Raw genomic sequence first — 17585 nt, 5'->3', positions numbered from 1 at the left:
TCTGGTCCAAATCCCTCATTCTGCCAATGAGAAAGAGAGCTTTAATTAAGGTCATATAGCTGGTTAGTGACAGAAAAAGGATGAAAAACCTGGTCCTTTTCTCTACTTTTCCAAAGCTCCCTGCACATTTCTATGATGCTCCCAGGCCTCCTGATCACCAGTTTCATCTTAATTAAACTGGTTGGATCATTTATACCTCAGTGACTTAGTTTTGTCAGCTCCTTCTGGAAAACAGATTTTGAGAGATAAGAGTGGTACTGAGTATCTGAAGAAGATACTTTCCCATAAAAAGGAATCCACAATGGGAGAGGAGCCTTTGGGATATTTCAGTCTTTGGGTTGTGAACACTCAGAAAAGAACATATGATCAGATCAAACAGCCAATTTGAGTTCATCAAGAACAAATCACATTGTTTCTGCTTATTAATGGTCAAAGGATAGGAATAGGCTGTTTTCAGAAGAAGAAATCCAAGTTATTTCTAGTTATATGAAAAAAATGCTTTAAATCACTAGTGCTTAGAGAAATACACATTACAAGTCTGAGGTCCCATCTCACACCTATTAGAAATTCTGCATGGGGTTGGGGGGTGGGGGAGGTGGCAGGGAAGGAGAGAGAATTTGGAACTCAAATTTTTTTTTTAAAGGTTATAAATAATGACATTTTTGAAGAGTTAAAAAAAAGAAAGACCATCAGTGTTCAAAACAATGATGGGCAAATATCTATTATGTCAAGTGCTGCCCTTTCTCGGCTTTGGAATTTAAATGAATCGCTATCATTTGTTCTAGAATACAGACAGATGGATACATTGATGTACATATTTAGATATTACAAAGTAATATTAATAAACAGGAAGTTTTATGAGAATTTGTGTATTAGAAATGTATTTTCCCTTACTCTACTGAATCAGAATTAGTATTTCAAATTTAAAATTCCAATTTTTAATATCCTAAGTACTTTTATACAGCCTTTGATTCTTCATTCCAGAAATAATCCAAAATCACTTTCTTAGAATCTCACCAGATAATTGACATGCACACAGTAAATGTTAATTCTCCTTTGCTTTTTACTTTCATCACTAAAACTTACCAAGATCTCTTCCCCTTTTTGTCTTAACTTCAAAGATAAACTCTCATAGAGCACATCTGTGCTCATCAGAGCTATGACTCCTGCATCCCATACTCTCTTGTTAACTCACCTGGACTAAATTAGCAAAAATCCTGGAACTGATTTGTCATCCCTTTCAGGCAATTTTTGTGCTCAAATATTCCAAAGCCCATACTTGGAAGTAGAGGTAAGAAATAACACTTTGATTCCCCTAGATACTAGGTACCCCTCAAAGAAGTGGAGTATCTCCAACACTCTTCAGACATCAGTCTTTTCCTATGTAAAACAATATAAATTTGGAAAGATGTCTTTGGAGCTGCCACACCACATAAATATGGGATACTATCATCTCACCAATCTGATTTGGATACAGATTTGGAAACCTTTATCATTCCATTGTCAGCAATAAAGAAATTCCATTAGTAAATCTTTTTGGGGCAAAAAAGCAAACAATCCCAAAACAAAAACAAAAACAAAACCCCAGTCACATCTGACTCATCTTGTTTCCTTTTCATCTTGTTTCCTTGTTTACCGTATTCTTAGGTGAGAAGTGTGCCAAAAAATACAGTATGCCTACATTTTAACAAAACATTTTTGTTTGACTTGTTGGATGGGCAGGTGGATTGGAAGCTGGCTGCACCAATGAATTCCAAGATTGATGATTCATATCAACCTGAGAGAGGTCGTTAGTGCAGTGCTCTAAGTCTCTATCTTCATTTTATTTAATATTCTTATGGATGAGTGGAAGAAGGCACAGGTGGCCTACTTGTTACATATTCAGATTAGAGTAAGGTAAGAGAAGGGGAATAAATCCTTCCCATAATTTTCAATAAGCCAGAACTACTGATCCAACTCAGATGGAATTTAATAAGAATAGGTGTAAAGCCTTACCGTTGGGTTAAAAAAAGTCACCTTATAAGTACAAGGCTGGGTCACTATGGTTCAATACAATTTATATAAAAGATTGAAGTAAATTTCAGACTACTCCCAATTTTCGTGGGAGAGTTTGAGCTGAAAAACAAGAAATTTGGAAAACTCTGAAATTGTGAAGAATAGAAATTGAACATAGGGAGGAAGGAATTCTAGGATAATCTGAGAAGTTGTAGGAGAAGGAAGAACTACTCAAGTTAAAAGAGAAGAATTGAAGGAGGATTTAATGAGAATAAAAGGATTCAAGATGAAGGAGAAGAGGAGGAGAAGGACTCAAGAAGAGAAAGGCAGCTGGGAAGACAAAATAACATAGACATGTTATGACATAATTACAGTAACTAAAACAAGGAAAAGGAACCAGCTATGGCCACAACTTCATGTAAGTAAATGAAAATGCTCAATTTATTTGATATTTGTTTAGAATTAAAAGAGAGAAGGGGGAGACAGAGACAGAAAACAGAGAGACGGAGGAGGAAAGAGAGGAAAGAGGAGAACCAGAGGAAATGAGAGAGAAGAGACAGAGGCAGAAAGATGGAGAGAGGAGACAAAGAGAGATGGAGGAGTAAAAGGAGAGAGGACAGAGGAAGAGGAAGAGAGACAGACACACACAAAGAGAGAGAGAGAGAGAGAGAGAGAGAGAGAGAGAGAGAGAGAGAGAGAGAGAGAGACAGAAATAGAGAGACAGAGAGAGAAAAAAAGACAGAGAGACAGACAGACAGACAGGAGCAGAGACAGAGAGGGAGGAAGTCACTTGCTCAGAGCCCCCCAACTCCAAGGCCAGCCCCGTCTCCACCAGGCCATGCTGCAGCTCCCTTTTTTGCCTCCATTTGCCTGAGATGACGGGGGAGAGGAATACACAAATTTGGAAGAAGGAGGTGAAGCAGCCTGTGTCTTGTGAACCTTGTGTCTATCTGAACCAGACCAAAGATGGCTGAACCCCCAGCAAGAGTCTGCTGTAGAGTTACATGAAACCCCTCAGGGAACTGGTGAAGAGAGGGAGGATGCTGATGACTTTACAAAAAGAAAAGTGACGAGGGACTTGCGTTAGCCAAGCACTTGCTGAAGCTCGTTCTCTGCCACAAGCAGAGCCATTTATATTTTCCTGTCTTCTTAATGATAAAATCAGCCCTTTAAACAAAGGGGGACCAATGGGGAAATTCAACAGTGAATCCCTTTCTTCCCCACAAGGAAAAACTGGCTTCTGGGTAGAAATGCTGGGAAGCTTGAGGAGAAATGATTGGTGCATCTTAGAATTGATGACAAATAATAAGAGGAAAGCTGCTCTAATCTTATGTGCACCCCAGACCTGGGAAGTACAGATTTCAGTGACTTCAGAAGAAAGATAAGAAAGGCCCAAAGGCCTAAATTCTATAGAAGGAAGTCAGTCTTGAAAGGACCAGAATCTCTCAAGGAAATTCTGAAAATGAAAAACAAACAAAAGCCTCCACCAATTCTGATTAGGAGGAATCAATGAGACAATAAATCACCCACCAGCATTCATTAAGCACCACAATGTGCCGAGCTCTGTGCTGGGACTGGAGACCTAAAGACGGAAAGAAAGTTGTCTAAAGAAAGTCCTCGGCCAGCTTAGGTATGCAGCAGCCCCACCAAAGGTGGAAGCTCCAAGTGGCTTTGGGTGGCCCTCTATCACAGTGAGTGCTGGTCATGTGGATGCTCAGAACGGATCCATGCACCAACAAACATTTCATGAATGCCTTCTTTGTGCCAGGCTCTGTGCCAGGAGCGAGAGATCCAAAAATAAGAACAAGTTTCCCTAAACGAATTTTCATTCTGTTCAGGGAGATAACAGGAGGCTCCTAAGTGCATACACACACATGGTAAATGGGCACTAGCTGAGGAGTCGGGGAGGAATCCCCAATGAAGGGCACCCGGACAGTTCTGACGACGAGGAATGAGCACGCTTAGGCAAAGGCGATGCGCTGGCTGGCAGAATGACTAGGAAAAGCAAGTCCCACTCGCCTGGGCTGTCTAGTCCCAGAGCTGGGAAATGTCAGGTGTGAGCCAGGCCAGGGCGAGGGGGAAAGGGGGAGTAATGGGGGTATGGGAAGGGAGCAGACTGTGAGATGAAAGGGGGGGCACGTCAGGACAAGCTTGAAAAGCCAGACTGAGGGGTGACATTTGATCCCAGAGGCAGGAAGTTGCCACTGGAGTTTATAGCGTAGGGAGTAACTTGGTCGGAGCCACACAAGGAAAATCACTTTGTCGTCTGTGTGTTGGTTTGGAGGGGCGAGGCAAGGCAGGGAAAATGAGGCTAATATTAAAGTTGGGGACAACATAAGATTTCCCCTTAAAATGCTCTCTACTGGGGAAAAGAAGAGTATCAAAGAAAGGAAAAGCTAACACTCAGGGATGATAGGACAAGGACAAAAGTCACAGACAACAGGTGGAACTGCTCAAGGTTTATTTTTCTCCTGGTTTTTCTGCTAAGGAGACTGATTTAAAACTATGCCAGAAGGACACAATAAAATATGTCTCCAAAGCAGTAATTAAACAGGGAGATAAGAGAGCTCCGAGCTGCCGGTGATGAGTTCATTACCAGGTCCACATGAACCACATCACCAGGCTCTGAAAGAACTAGGAGATATGACGGCAAAGTCAATGTCAAAGAATGGAGAAAGATTGGGAAAAAAGGGAAAGAATTGTTGGACTGGAGAAGGGCAAACATGGTCTTAATTTTCAAAAAGGGAAGAGAATACAGTATACAAACTGTAGATTTAATTAATGAGTTTGACTTGGCTTCCTGGAAAAATTCTCTCTCACATTAAAGGGATAGATATCTACAAACACAAGTGATCACCAAGACCCAACATAATTTAATCAAGGGCAGGTCATGCCAGACTGGCCTTATTTTCTTTTGGACTGGATTACTAGATAGATAATTAAGGCAACAGAATACCTAGATTTCAGCAAAGCATTTGACAAATTCTCTCATGTTATTTTTATGGATAAGATGAAATGATATGGCATGAAGGTATAATTAAGGAGATTCAAAACCAGCTGAACCTAAGTGAACTAATAAAAGCTTGATATCATTCTGAAAGGACTCCAGTGAAAATCCCAAGGGACATGTGCCAGGCTCTGTGCTGTTTATCATTTTTATCAATGATTTGGGAAAAGACACATCAAATTTTCAGATGACAAAAAGCCAGAAGATATACCTAACACGCTAACTGTAGAGGCAAGATTCAAAAAGATTATGATGGACTAGAACAATGGATCAAATCTAATAAAATGAAATTGAATAAACATAAATATAAAAACTTACACTTCAGTTTTTAAATTATCCTCATAAATACAGGAGATATAACTAGACAGCTGCTCATCTGAAAAAGATCTGAGGGTTTTTATGGACTGAAAGCTCAACATGAGTCAACAGTATAATATGGCAGCCAAGAAAGCTAACGCAATTCTAAACTGCACCAAGAGAGGCCTAATTTCCAGGGCTAGGAAGTGACAGTCCCACATTCTTCCCCGATTAGGCCCCATGTGCAGTTTTATATTCAGTTCTGTATATCACAACGAGGGAAGGACACTGCTAATCTAAAAGAGGGTAGCTGAGATGGTGAAGGCCCCCTTGTTCATCAGTTCTGCCTCTACCAGCTCCGGAGGAGTCAATAATGTGATCCAGCAGCCAGAATTAAACAAAAGCATAGCATGCAGAACAAGAGAGGCGATGTTCCAAGGCTCTGCTTGGTCCAAGGAATTTCTTCAATTCTGGACACTGTATTTAAGGAGAGAAACTAACAGTCTGGATCACATGCAGAGGACAAGAGATTCAATACCCCACCACAGGAGGATTAGCTGGAGATGTTTGGCCTGGAAAGGGGAAGACTTAGGGGAGACATGATGGATGTGTGTAGTGGAAGCATGTAAAGGCCTGTCATGCGGAAGAGGGATTCAACTTGTTTTATTTGGCCCTGGATGGTAGAATTAAGACCAAAGGGTGGAATTTGCAGAAAAGCATATTTTTGGCCCAATATGTGGAAAAACATCTTAACAATTAGAGTTGTCTAAAAGTGGAACAAGCTGCCTCAGGAGGTTGTTAGTTTTCCATCACTAGTGGTCATCCCACAAAGACTGGATGACCACCTGTTGGTGCTGTGGTAGCGAGGAGACTCCTGTTTAGGAATGGGCCAAACTGGATGATTCTTAAGGTAGTTCTAAGTCTGACTTTCTATGATCACAGCAAGGTATGAAAAAGAACATGAAGTTCCTGAAGCCTTAGCAGGAGACACTCACGAGGTTGGGGGAAAGAGGAAGGGTCCAGGGAGGAGGGACTATTGGTACTAAAGAAAACTTCACCCATTTCACAACTTGTCTACAATCTACTCTGATGATCATGGAAAACAGTGATTAGACCCCTTATCTATATGCAAGGTATTCTGTTAGTGTATCTAGAATTCCCAAATGCTGATGACTCTGGTCATAGAAATATAACTGGCATGATCTCAGGGGTTCTGTGGAGTAAGCGGGGAGAAAAGGGAAAAATAGAGTGATCTTCAAGAATAGGAAATCAAAAAGAAAACTGGGAATAATTTCTATCATAAAGTTGTGAGCTAGCTAATTACTATTAGTAACAACTAATTGGTGGTCATGTATGGTTCATTTAATATTCTTTGGCACGCTTCCTTTGACATTATAGGTAAAGGTAGATTACACCCATTCACGGAGGAGCAGCCAGTGTTATTCAATGTGCGGAAAGGTAATTCTAGCTCTGGGTTAAATGCTAAACTGCAATTTGCAATGCTTCTGAATGACTTTCTATTCCTTAATTGGGCCCAATTTTCACTGAAGCCACTGGGAGTTGGCCCAAGTAAGTCTTCAGCAAAGCGCCCTTTTGAATCCCACACAGCCGGGGCAGTGAATGGAACGGGCGTCTGCAAGCGCCTCCAAATACAAAAGTGAGTCTCGAATGCACAATCGCCGGGAAGAAATGGGGCATGGCTGCAGAGCCAGGATCCGCAGCTCACCCTGTGGCCTGAGTAAGCCAGCTCAGCCCTAATCGCCCTTGGAACCCCTCTGTGTTTTCAGCAAGGACTCCCACAACTCGATGCAGAAAGCACCCCGCGGGGTCAGCCCCACGCTCTCCCGGTCCTGACTGCCTGGCGCCCGGGGCCACCCTGGCTCTCCCTGACATCAGTCCTAGGCACTGGGCACGTGTCTCCTAGGAGGGATCTCTGCAGCGAACCCAGGGAGGGCTTCCAAGACCTCTGGGGCCCACCTGCTGCTACCTCTGCTGGACTGCTCCAGGCCGGGCCCTCGTGGGGATTACCTTGGCGTACTCAAACATGCGCAGGTCAGTGTACATGTCCAAAGCCAGGTTCTCGTGCCCACTGCGCTTGTACAGTTTGGCAGCCTCGTGGAACTTTCCTTGGTAGGCAAAAACATCTGCTAGAAACAGCTCATTGTTGGTCTCTCCACGCTTCTTCCTCTCCTGGAAAAATTAGCAGCACAGGAAATGGGCTCCGCAGCCCTAGGCAGGAAGCAGGCTTTACAAAGGTTAGACAGAGCTATTTCAAGGTACCCTCCCAGGCTTTCCCTCGGGGACCCCGAGGAGACCGTTGTGCATTCTTGTCTCTTTCCCAGGTTTCTGGTGAGAATGCTTGACAACAAAGGCAGATTTTCTAGAACAAGCTAACTTTTAAGGGGACGATCCCATCTGGAGGTGCAAATGTCTGCCCCGTGGGCTGCATGAATTCACTGGATGGCTCCCTGGTGTTTTCTTCAAGAAGGGGGCCTCCAAAAGCTAAAGGCTCCGTGTGAGGAGTCTGGCAAAGTACCATAAACTCAGCACCAGACTGGGGAGGGAGGGGGCTAGGGAGGAGGGGAAGGGGGTCACAGCGGAAGGAACCTCCCCGGCAAAGTTATCAGAAGACGAGGTCTCTCTACAAGTCATTTGATTTTAGGGCTAGAAGGGACCTGAGCGCGTCTCCTCTGATCCCTTCATTCTACAGAGGGACGTGACCAGGCCAAGGGGATCTGGGGAGGAAGGAGAGGAGGCAGGATTTCAACCCACACTCCCCTAACTCCAAACCCAGGCCCAGAACGGGCTTCTCCTGACACTGAGCTTCTTGTGGTTAGACTCTGGACCCTCTGAGTCTCTGACCAGACAGCAGGCTTGCCGTTTCAAAGATCAGAGTATTCACTGCTACGTGACCAGAGTATTTATAAAGCTGGGTATTCCGACAGTTTTGTTTGCAGGCTTTCTCTTAAGTACATTACAGCCTTTCGCTTTGCATGATGAGGAGCCCACTACTTCACAAGCCAGTCCATTCCATGTCTGGATGGCTGCCCCTGCTGGGAAGTTTCTTCCACTAAAGTGAAATCTGGCCTCTGTGTAACTTCTATCTGGGTCATTTCATCTTCTCCCCTGATAAAACAGGGAGTCTAATCAATCCTTTTACACACAGCCACGCACTTTGAGGACAAGCTCGTGGCCTGTCCCCCACCTCCCCAGTTACCTTCTCCCAGGTAAATATCCCCAGCTCCTTAAACTGTTCTGCACGAGACTCCCCACCGTCTCCTCGGGGAACATCCCAGGGTCGCCCGTACAGTGTGGCCCCAGGAAGAGCAGCCTTCAGATGGGGGCTGCACAGGGCCGAGTTCGGCGGGACCTTTTGGGGACGCTCTTATTAACACAGTCTGAGACTGTAGCATTTTTGGCAGCCAAAGCACATTGCTGATTGCACTGACTTGGCACTCAACTAAAACTAGATCTCTTTCCCATGACCTGCTGCTAATCCAGGTCTTCCACATCCTACATTTGTGCAGCAATTTTTTCCCTTAAGGATAGGATTCTACATTCGTCTCTGTTCAATGTCATCTTGTTAGCTCTGGCCCATTGTTTTGGTCTTATCAAGATCCTTGGGCATTCCAATTCTGTCGCCCAACGTGCTGCTATCTCTTCCACCTCGGCGCTCCCCACAGATTATATAAGCATGTCCTTTGTGGCTTCATCCAAACCATTCATAAAAAATGTAAAACGGGACAAAGCCTCTAAGCACCCCAGAGATATCTCCTCCCTAACGGACATCGATCCATTAATCAATGCTCTTTGCCTAAGAGTATTATTTGGGGCCTACGTCAGCGAGCTGGGTCAGGTACAGCACAGTGTTAACCAGGCCAAGGTTACAGGCTGTCTTACACAGGCCCGTTATTTATGCAGAGGGAAAGGCCTCGGCACTCACAGACTGCGACCTCAGATCCTAAGAGTTATCTGGCGTAAAGCATGTCGCTGTAGGAAGAACCGGAGCGCACTGTGGCAACTCCGTCACTGCTCCTAGAGCAAGGATTCTGCTCGCACGTCCTCCTGGAGGGCGGCTAGGAAGCGGCTTTTTTCATAGAAGCCCAATGCACATTTTCATTGTTTTTTATAGCTTGCCACCACTTAGAAATTCAAACGTGCTATGTACTCACATACACTTACAGAAAAGTTTTCCAGAATAGAATACACATTTGTGGCTCATCCATTCAACAAATGGTAAGTGCTTAAAGTGTGCAACATAACTGGCTGGACAGGGAGAGACATAAAAAGGGCTTGCTCCCTGAGCTCTCAGATACTGTGGACCCCACGGCACATAAGTTTAAATGCTTTGTGTGGTATCATCCAGAGAATCAGGGGGAAGGGGAAAATGGCCTGGGAATGGAACTTAGATTTGGGGACTCCTGGAGTCATCCACTCATGAAACCACTTGATTATTTTACCATATCGGGCTCTGATGACACACAGATGCATAAAGCAGAAATGGGAGTCAAGCCATGCTGCTCAGAATACCCGTCTGCTACAAGGGCTGCCTCCACATAATTCATTGAGAACCAGAAGGGTTTTTCTTAAGAAGAAGGGGGATTCATATGGTCTTTTACCTCAATGCTGTTGATCAGTTCTAAATATCGGAGATCTTGTACTCTGGTAAATGACTAAAGGAAAGGAAGAAGAAAAAAAAACAAAAAAACAAAGTCAGTTAGGTCTGTTACTGGTTTATGGTAGAAAGTTGGGTTTTAGAAGGGCAACAAGGAAGAAAGAGCAGGTAATAATTAATCATTGAGTTTTCATGGAAGCTATACCTCCTGGAGAGAAAAGCTTTTATCCTTAGGATTATCCTCTAAAAGAAACAGAGAAAGAAATCTGGATAGATCAGTCCCTTTGGGATTAGACAAAACAAAATTATGATCCTGCATTCTATGATTTCACTTCTAGGGAGAATCCCTTTCCAACGGGGGGAAAATGTGCTGCATCTTTGAGGGTGATTGCATCAGAGTAAAGTTGAGCAAAATGTAACTGAGTGATAAAAGACATCAAATACATCTTAGAGACTCAGAGGACAACCAGGAGACAGCTGTCTTTACCTGACAGCTCAGCAAACATTGTGCAATGGGGGCAAACACATTATCGTACACAAAGGGAGAGGAAGAAAGTCAATAGATGTAGATGTAGATGGCTTCTAGCAAATGGAGGAAAATGTTGTCACTCAAACTCTCCAAGAGACTGAGCCCTGCACAAACCACAATGCTCCGGCTGTTGCCTGAGAACCGTAATAAAGCAGCTCACTTGGACCCATGGACTTCTGAAGGCACTTCTCACTCTGCGAGGCTGAAGGCTGCAAATGGCCCTTCTATTGACCTCCTCATGGAGAATCTCTACCACCAACCTTCTTTAATTTGGCTGTGTTTCTCTAAAATCCCTCATCTGGACTGGCACAAACTCAGATTTGAAGTGGCTGCAAGGACACTGACAATCTAAGGCTTCTGTTCCTCTGCCCGAAGCTGCTAGTCCGTGCGGTGATCAGAGCCTGGGATCCAGAAGATCCGAGCTGAAATCTCGCGCCACGCTTTTGCTAGCTTCGTTACCCATTGTCTCAGCCTTCAGCTTCCTTACGTGGGACAGTCGCATTTATCTCAGAGATCACAAAGCACTTGGCCAACCCGAAAGCGCGGTATAAAAGCCATCATTATGTCGTCATTAAAGTTATTACATTTTCCACTCTACAAGGCCTGAAGAAGACGAAGAAGTGGCCCTGGGGCGCCCAGGAAGGCTCCCACTTGGGCTCCAGGGAAGCTCTCTGGGCTCGGCAGACAGAATCTGGGCCTGGCTCTCCCACTGACCGGGGGGCATCCAGGGAGGCTTTGTCCCAGTCTGCTCGGGCCCACCCTGCCCCGCTTTCCTAGGCCGCAGACAGCGGGGACCGCCTGGATCCCAGGCCTTCCACGCCTGAGTCCCCTGCTCACCCCCCCAGGGACGGGAGGTAGAGGCGGGGGCCTCAGGATGGAGAGCAAAGTCCATGGGGAGCAGGAGCACAAAGCAGCCCTTCTCTGACATCTAGTGGAGAGACTCGGCCGGCACCGGGGGACGGGCTCTGCCTCCCACTTCCACCTGCCCAGTGTCAGGCGCTGCGGGCCCCAAACCCTCTTCACTCTGGGAGGCTGGGAGCTGCGGGCTCTGGCACCGAGTGGTCGAGGTTCACAAACCTGCGGCTTGTGGGGCCGGGAGAAGAGGGGCACTAGGTCTTCTCTCCCTCGGCTGAGGCGGGACAAGGTTGTGATCACGACCTCGGTAGCTGGCTGTTTACCCTTCCATCCACAGCCTGAGGGGCCCAAGAAGCGGCGAGTTTATAGAATATGGTCATTTGTGAGTCTCCACACGAGTCCGTGTTTGGCTGAATGCAGAGTCCGTGCAGGGGAGGAAAGTGTCAATGGAGAAGCCCCGCTGGAGTCTGAAGGTGAAAGGCTTGGAATGCCGAGAGGAGGAAGCAGGATGCTATGTGCGGGATCCCGCTATGGGAACTCCGCCTGGTCCCGGGCCCAAAAGGGGCTCAGAGGGGCCCAACCAGAAAGCTGTCGGGAGAGTTCATGGGAGAGCGGAGGGAGGGGCTGGAACAAGGGCAGCAGCTCCATGAGGCTCCAGAGACAAGAGGGGAGGCAGGAGAGACTGAGAGGAAGCCGCGGAAGCCGACAGGAGCTGATCAGGGGGGCGGGAGGGAAAGGGAAGAGCTGAGGATGACCAGGGCCACAAACCTGAGTGGCCGGACCTGGCAGCCTCCGGAGAAACAGGGCGGTCGCGGGGTCAGAGACGGACCCCCGGGGCACCCTGAGCAGGGATGCTGCTCACACGGCCAGCGCGAATGGGACAGGGCTCAGGGGCTGCAGCTGACATGGAATCCTCTGCCGAGAGATAACGGAGCTCCTGGGAGCGAGGGAACCAGCAAGTGATGGAAGGGGAGAGAGCTAAGCAAGGTCAAAGGAGGTGAACGACAGACCAACAAAGGAGGCCAGGGAGCGACCCAGCCAGCAGAAAGAGAACTGAGAGAGGCTGGTGCCACGCAAACTCAAGGGAAGGGAAGGATTTCCCATGTTTTGAAGATGGTCACTGGACAGTCTTGAAGAAGGAACACTGAGAAAAGGCCATTGGATCTGGCAATCAAGAGGTCACTGGCCACTGGGAGGGAAGGGTGCTCATCAGCAAGACGGTCAGAAGCTAGACTAGCACAGGTGGAGAAGGGAGAGGAGGGGAAGTGAAAATGATAAATGCAGCTTTTTTCTAAAAAAGCTATTTTTTAATATTTCCTAAGCAAGGAAACAACAAAGTGACTCAAACACATGAATCATCCTTTTGCTAACCAGCCGCTGAGGTCCCTTCATCCACATTTAGTGCCATGCCAAGAAAGCTGGCTTTATTTCATAAGGGTTCCATTTACAACCATCAATACCATGTGGGTTTAATGCTGCAAATGGTAGCAAAACCTAGGCCCCTGACACTCAATTAAAGGCGTTACCTTCTTAGCTGTTTCAAACTCCAGTCCTTCCAAAGCCTCCATGGCCAGCTCTCTCCAATCTGCATCAGTCACACCTAAACAAGCAATCTGATAGGCTTCTTTGTACATTTTCCTGTCCAGGTACTGGTACATTGGGGCAGACTGCAGGAGGGAAAGAAAAAGGCTGTTTTCAGAATCAGAGCATGACTAAAATTTGCAAGATCATCTTTCTTCAGGAGCTCAAGCATTTGATGACAAATAACATTTTTTTGGGCTGAGGCAATTGGGGTTAAGTGACTTGCCCAGGGTCACACAGCTAGGAAGTGTTACGTGTCTGAATCACATTTGAACTCAGGTCCTCCTGACTTCTGGTGCTCTACCCACTGCACCACCTAGCTGCCCTGATGACAAATGCATGTGTTTACATTTTTCTTCTCAAGAGTTCAAAGCGTTCTTATATGTATTTTTCATTTTTCTAAGCTCCTAGAGGGCCGGGACTGTGTCTTTCTTTTTCTTATTTGCAAGCCTAGAGCTAACACAGTGTCTGGCACATAACTGGCACTTAGTAAATATTTATTATCATCCTCATCAAGCAGGGCAGCTGGTGTGATCCACTTTGCAGAAAGAGAAAACCAGGGCCCAAATGTTAAATGACTTAACAAAGGTCTCACAGACAATGGCATCGGCAGGGCATAAATCCAGATATCCAAACTCCCAATCTGGTGGCCTTTCCATGAGGCAACGCTGTCCGCTGCATCTCTGATGCTTTACTTATGACTTTAGGAGGCAAGAGACAAAGCAAAGGAAATGCACCTCTTCTTTTGCAGGGAGAGCAGAAAGCAGTCAAGCTGGGTGCCTTATCCTGGGTTATGGAGCCAAGTCAGGCAAGGACTCAGGGATCCTGCAGCTCAGCAGGGATGTGACGGATCCCACGCCTCCCTTGTGTGGCTGCTCTGGGTCCAGGAATCATGGCAGCCCCAGGCTCTCTGTGCTCCCAGGTCACCTGGCTATCTCTCTCTTCTTGAGACTCTCACCTCACAGAATCAAAGACTCTCAAGGTGCAGGGAGGTCGGGAGTAAGTGACCCGGGCCAACCCGTCCTGCGGCACAGATCCCTTCAGGACGTTCAGCGATGGTCACTGTGGACCCCAGGGTGCTCGATGGCCAAGCTCTCTGACACAAGGTTCCTTCAGCTGGCCCTCGTTCCTTCTCCTGCTTTCTAAATCAAACTTTTTAAGGTTTCATCCTCAGCCTTGGAAACTCACAGCTTTTACCTCTTCATAGACAACCCCAGGGATGGTCTGCAGCCCTGCTATCTCCTCCCAGAGTTCCACATTGCCATCAGCTTGCTGAGCATGTAAGTCCTGCCATCAAGTCAAACTAGAAACACCTAAACATCAACTCATTTTGTCTCCAGACCGCCCTTCCCTCCTGACGTCCTTATTTATGTCACTGAAGAGAACCTTATTTTGGGGTATCTAAGCTCAAAATCGCATTTGGTTTGGATCCCTCTTTCACTTCCCTATTTAATGAATAAAAGCTCTAGGGGTTGTGCGTCCCTCCTCCTCAGGGAGGTGACTGACTGACATATGTTCTGCATCGGTCCCTTCTGAAATCCTACTTCCATCCCTCACATCCAGGCCCTCTCCTTCACGCCTGCATTTCTCCAATCCTCTAACTCACCTCCTGGCCCCAGTCTCTCTCGCTCTAAATCCAGCCTGCGGCATATCCCCCTGCTGGGGCAGTCTCTGGCCACCATGTCGATCAGGCCAGGCCCTGATCCAAAGCCACGGGCCGCGGGGCCCAGAGGGGAGGGAGCTCAAGGCCATTCCCCACAAGCCCCCCTGCACGAGGCTCCCCTGAAGCCCTTGAGGCCCCGCTGTGAGCAGGACCCACAGCCCGGACCGGCTTCTCCCCTGCCAGGGACACCCCCACCCCAGACAGCTCTTCCTGCGCTGGAAGTCTCCAGAGCTGCTCTCGTCGGCCATATTCCTTAACTCACCCGCACACAGCTCTGACAGTGAGCACTGTGGGCCCCGGAGACAGGGTCCTGCCTCGGACACTTCCTTGCCTTCCTTTCCAGTGAAATGGGACTATTAAAAGCACTTATTTTGCAGGGCTGTTTGGGGGATGCAATAAGGCCATTTAAAAACGGCTTGGCAAACCTCGAAGCCCAACATACATGCCAGCTTTGATCGGTTATCACTTTATCATTAGTTGTCCCTCACCTTCCTGCCTACAGCCCCCAGACCAAATTGCTCCCTGGTGGGAGGACAGGCCGTCCTCCTCTTGGCTCCAGGCTCTGGCCCAGCCTCTCTCCCTGGGACTTCGGCCTCCCGCTCACAGCTCTCAGAGCACCTGTACGTCCCCCGCCTCCGTGACCCGCCCTGTGACAGGCTCTGAGTCGGAGCCACAGGAGGATAGTCGCAGGAGGGGGCAAACGAGGGAGCTCCGGAGACTTCCAGCGCAGGAAGAGCTGTCTGACGGGAGCCCCTGGCAGGGGAGAAGCCGGCCGGGCTGTGGGCCCATGTCTTGTCTCTCCAGTTAGGCCTTAGGCTGTTATCTCACACTTCGTCCGTCCCCACCCCCAAGCACGTGCTGGCAGGCTCCCTCGATGCTCCACACTAACAATGAACAGCCAAGGCTTGTCTCAGGCTCCAGGGACGGAAATTTTAAAAACAAAATAAAAATACCCTGAGCCACAGGATTGAGTGCTCACCACTGCGAGGGCCTCCTCCTCCATCATACACTCTCAGGGTCTGACAAACCAACTATCGCCAAGAGGAGGCACGTTTGGAGAAGAAGCCAGAGAGTGACTGGGAGGCTTCTTCCCTCCTCCCCAGCCTCCCCACAGGTGCTGGAGGTGAGCCACAGAGAAAGGGCCGGAGAAAGGCTTGTCTCCTCAGGCCCCAGAGGCTGTGCTCCAACCAAGCAGGCCGGGGGGCTGGGGCAGGCGCTGCTGCTGCTGGATCCTGCGGAGAGCTTCTGAACTCTTTCCTGCAGGCCAAAGGGAGGCACGGGAGAGTCTTCTTCCCAGACTCCTTTGTTTTTACTTTTTCTTCTGCTCCCTGCCCTGGCACATAGGAACTGCCAGAAACAGTTCAACAGGATTAGACTTGAAAATGCTACTTCTCTTTGGAAGCTGTCTTCCTCCCAGGATGTTCCTTCTCCAGCCGCTTCCCCATCACCCCAACTTCTCCCCTCACTTCTCTCCCCCTCTCTGCAAGGGATAGTGAGGTGGCCCAGGAGATAAAGCACTGGGCCTGAAGCAAAGAAGACCTGAGATAAAATCCTGTCTCAGACAAGGACTGGCTGGCAAGTCCCTTCACCCCAGCTGCCTCAGTTTTCTCAACTGTAAAATGGGGATAATCACATCATCCTACTTCTCAGGGTCATTAGGAAAATCAAATGATATAATATTTGAAAATCCTTTGTTTTTCACTTTTTCTTCTGCTCCCTGCCCTGGCACATAGGAACCTCCAGTTCCTTCTAGCACAGTACCTGCACACTATAGGGGTTATTCACTTATTTCCCTACTCACCATCCACACACCCCAAAAAAGACCCCTGTAGAATCTATTTCATTGAGTTTACAGTTGCCAGTGACCATACCCCTCTTACATCTCTAAAATCACCTTGCAATTATTTTCTCCATAGGTTGATTTCTATATGTTGTAAGCTTGTTGAGGGGCAGGAACTGTTTTATCTTTGCATCTGCAGGACTTAGTACGGTCCTTAGCAGAAAGGACTGACCAACTGACTGATGAATTACCTGGGGTACTTCTACTGCTGACATGGAGAAAACGTGGAGACAGAAGATCTTGGAGCCATTGTAGCCCACGACGAAGCCCTGGAGCTTCTGCTGGTGCACGGGGAAGTTGCTGGCTTTGATGTTGAGATAGCCACCTCCAGAGAAGCACAGCATGTCCTCACACTGAGTGTTCCAGGCCACACTGTTAGCATTTGGTTCCTAGAAGGTACAGAGCAATGACCACTAAATCAGACTTGCACGAAGGGCTTTTTCCCTTAAGAAAATATAGCCTTTTGATTCCTCAAATATATGATTCAAATGTATAAAAACAAGAGCCATTCCCCAACTGATCAATGGTCAAATGAATTGAACAGGAGGCATTTTTAAGAAATAATCAGAAATAATTAAATAATTATTTTCAGAAATATTTCTCTCTAGTCATATGAAAAAATGCTCTCCCTATTTTTTACGGAAACTGACACTAAAACGACTCTGAGATACCACCTCACACTTATCAGAAATTACAAATGCTGGAGGGGATGAAGGAAAATCAGGACACTAATGTACTGTTGGTAAAATTGTAAACACCCAAAGGACTATAAAACCGTACATATTCTTTGACCCAGAATGATCTCTACTAAGGCTGTAGCCTAGAGATCAAAGAAAAAGGAAACGGATCTATATGTATAAAAAGATTTATAGTAGTTCTTTTTGTGGTGGGAAAGAATTAGACATTGAAGACACACCTATCAACTGGCAAGTGACTAAAACAGTTATGGTATATGATTGTGATGGAGGACTTTCGTGCTTTAAGTAATGACCTGGAGGGTGGTTTCAGAAAAAATCTGCTAAGACTTATATGAACTGATATAAAGTGAAGTGAGCAGAACTAGGAGACAACTGGACACGGCAATAGCAATAAATGACTTAGCTCCTCTGATAAAGACAATGATCCAAGACAATTCCAAAGGATTCAGGATGAAAAATTCTGTTCATCTCCAGAGAAAGAACTAATGAACTCTGAATGCAAATT

At 46.8% G+C, this 17585-nt stretch overlaps 1 protein-coding gene across 1 annotated transcript in view; it reads right to left on the bottom strand.

Moving 5' to 3' along the window:
- The window catches only part of IFT122 (intraflagellar transport 122), a 65304-nt gene that overhangs the window by 15030 nt on the left and 32689 nt on the right, over positions 1 to 17585 (bottom strand). The window contains 4 exon segments of the mRNA XM_051982722.1: positions 7328 to 7489; positions 9919 to 9972; positions 12825 to 12965; positions 16574 to 16771. Of these exon segments, the coding sequence (XP_051838682.1) occupies positions 7328 to 7489; positions 9919 to 9972; positions 12825 to 12965; positions 16574 to 16771 (555 nt within the window).

The sequence above is a fragment of the Antechinus flavipes genome, chromosome 1 (assembly GCF_016432865.1).
Source record: "Antechinus flavipes isolate AdamAnt ecotype Samford, QLD, Australia chromosome 1, AdamAnt_v2, whole genome shotgun sequence".
NCBI lineage: Eukaryota > Metazoa > Chordata > Mammalia > Dasyuromorphia > Dasyuridae > Antechinus > Antechinus flavipes.
The sequence above is the reverse complement of the archived record's forward strand: the minus strand, read 5'-3'. Positions and strand labels throughout refer to the sequence as shown.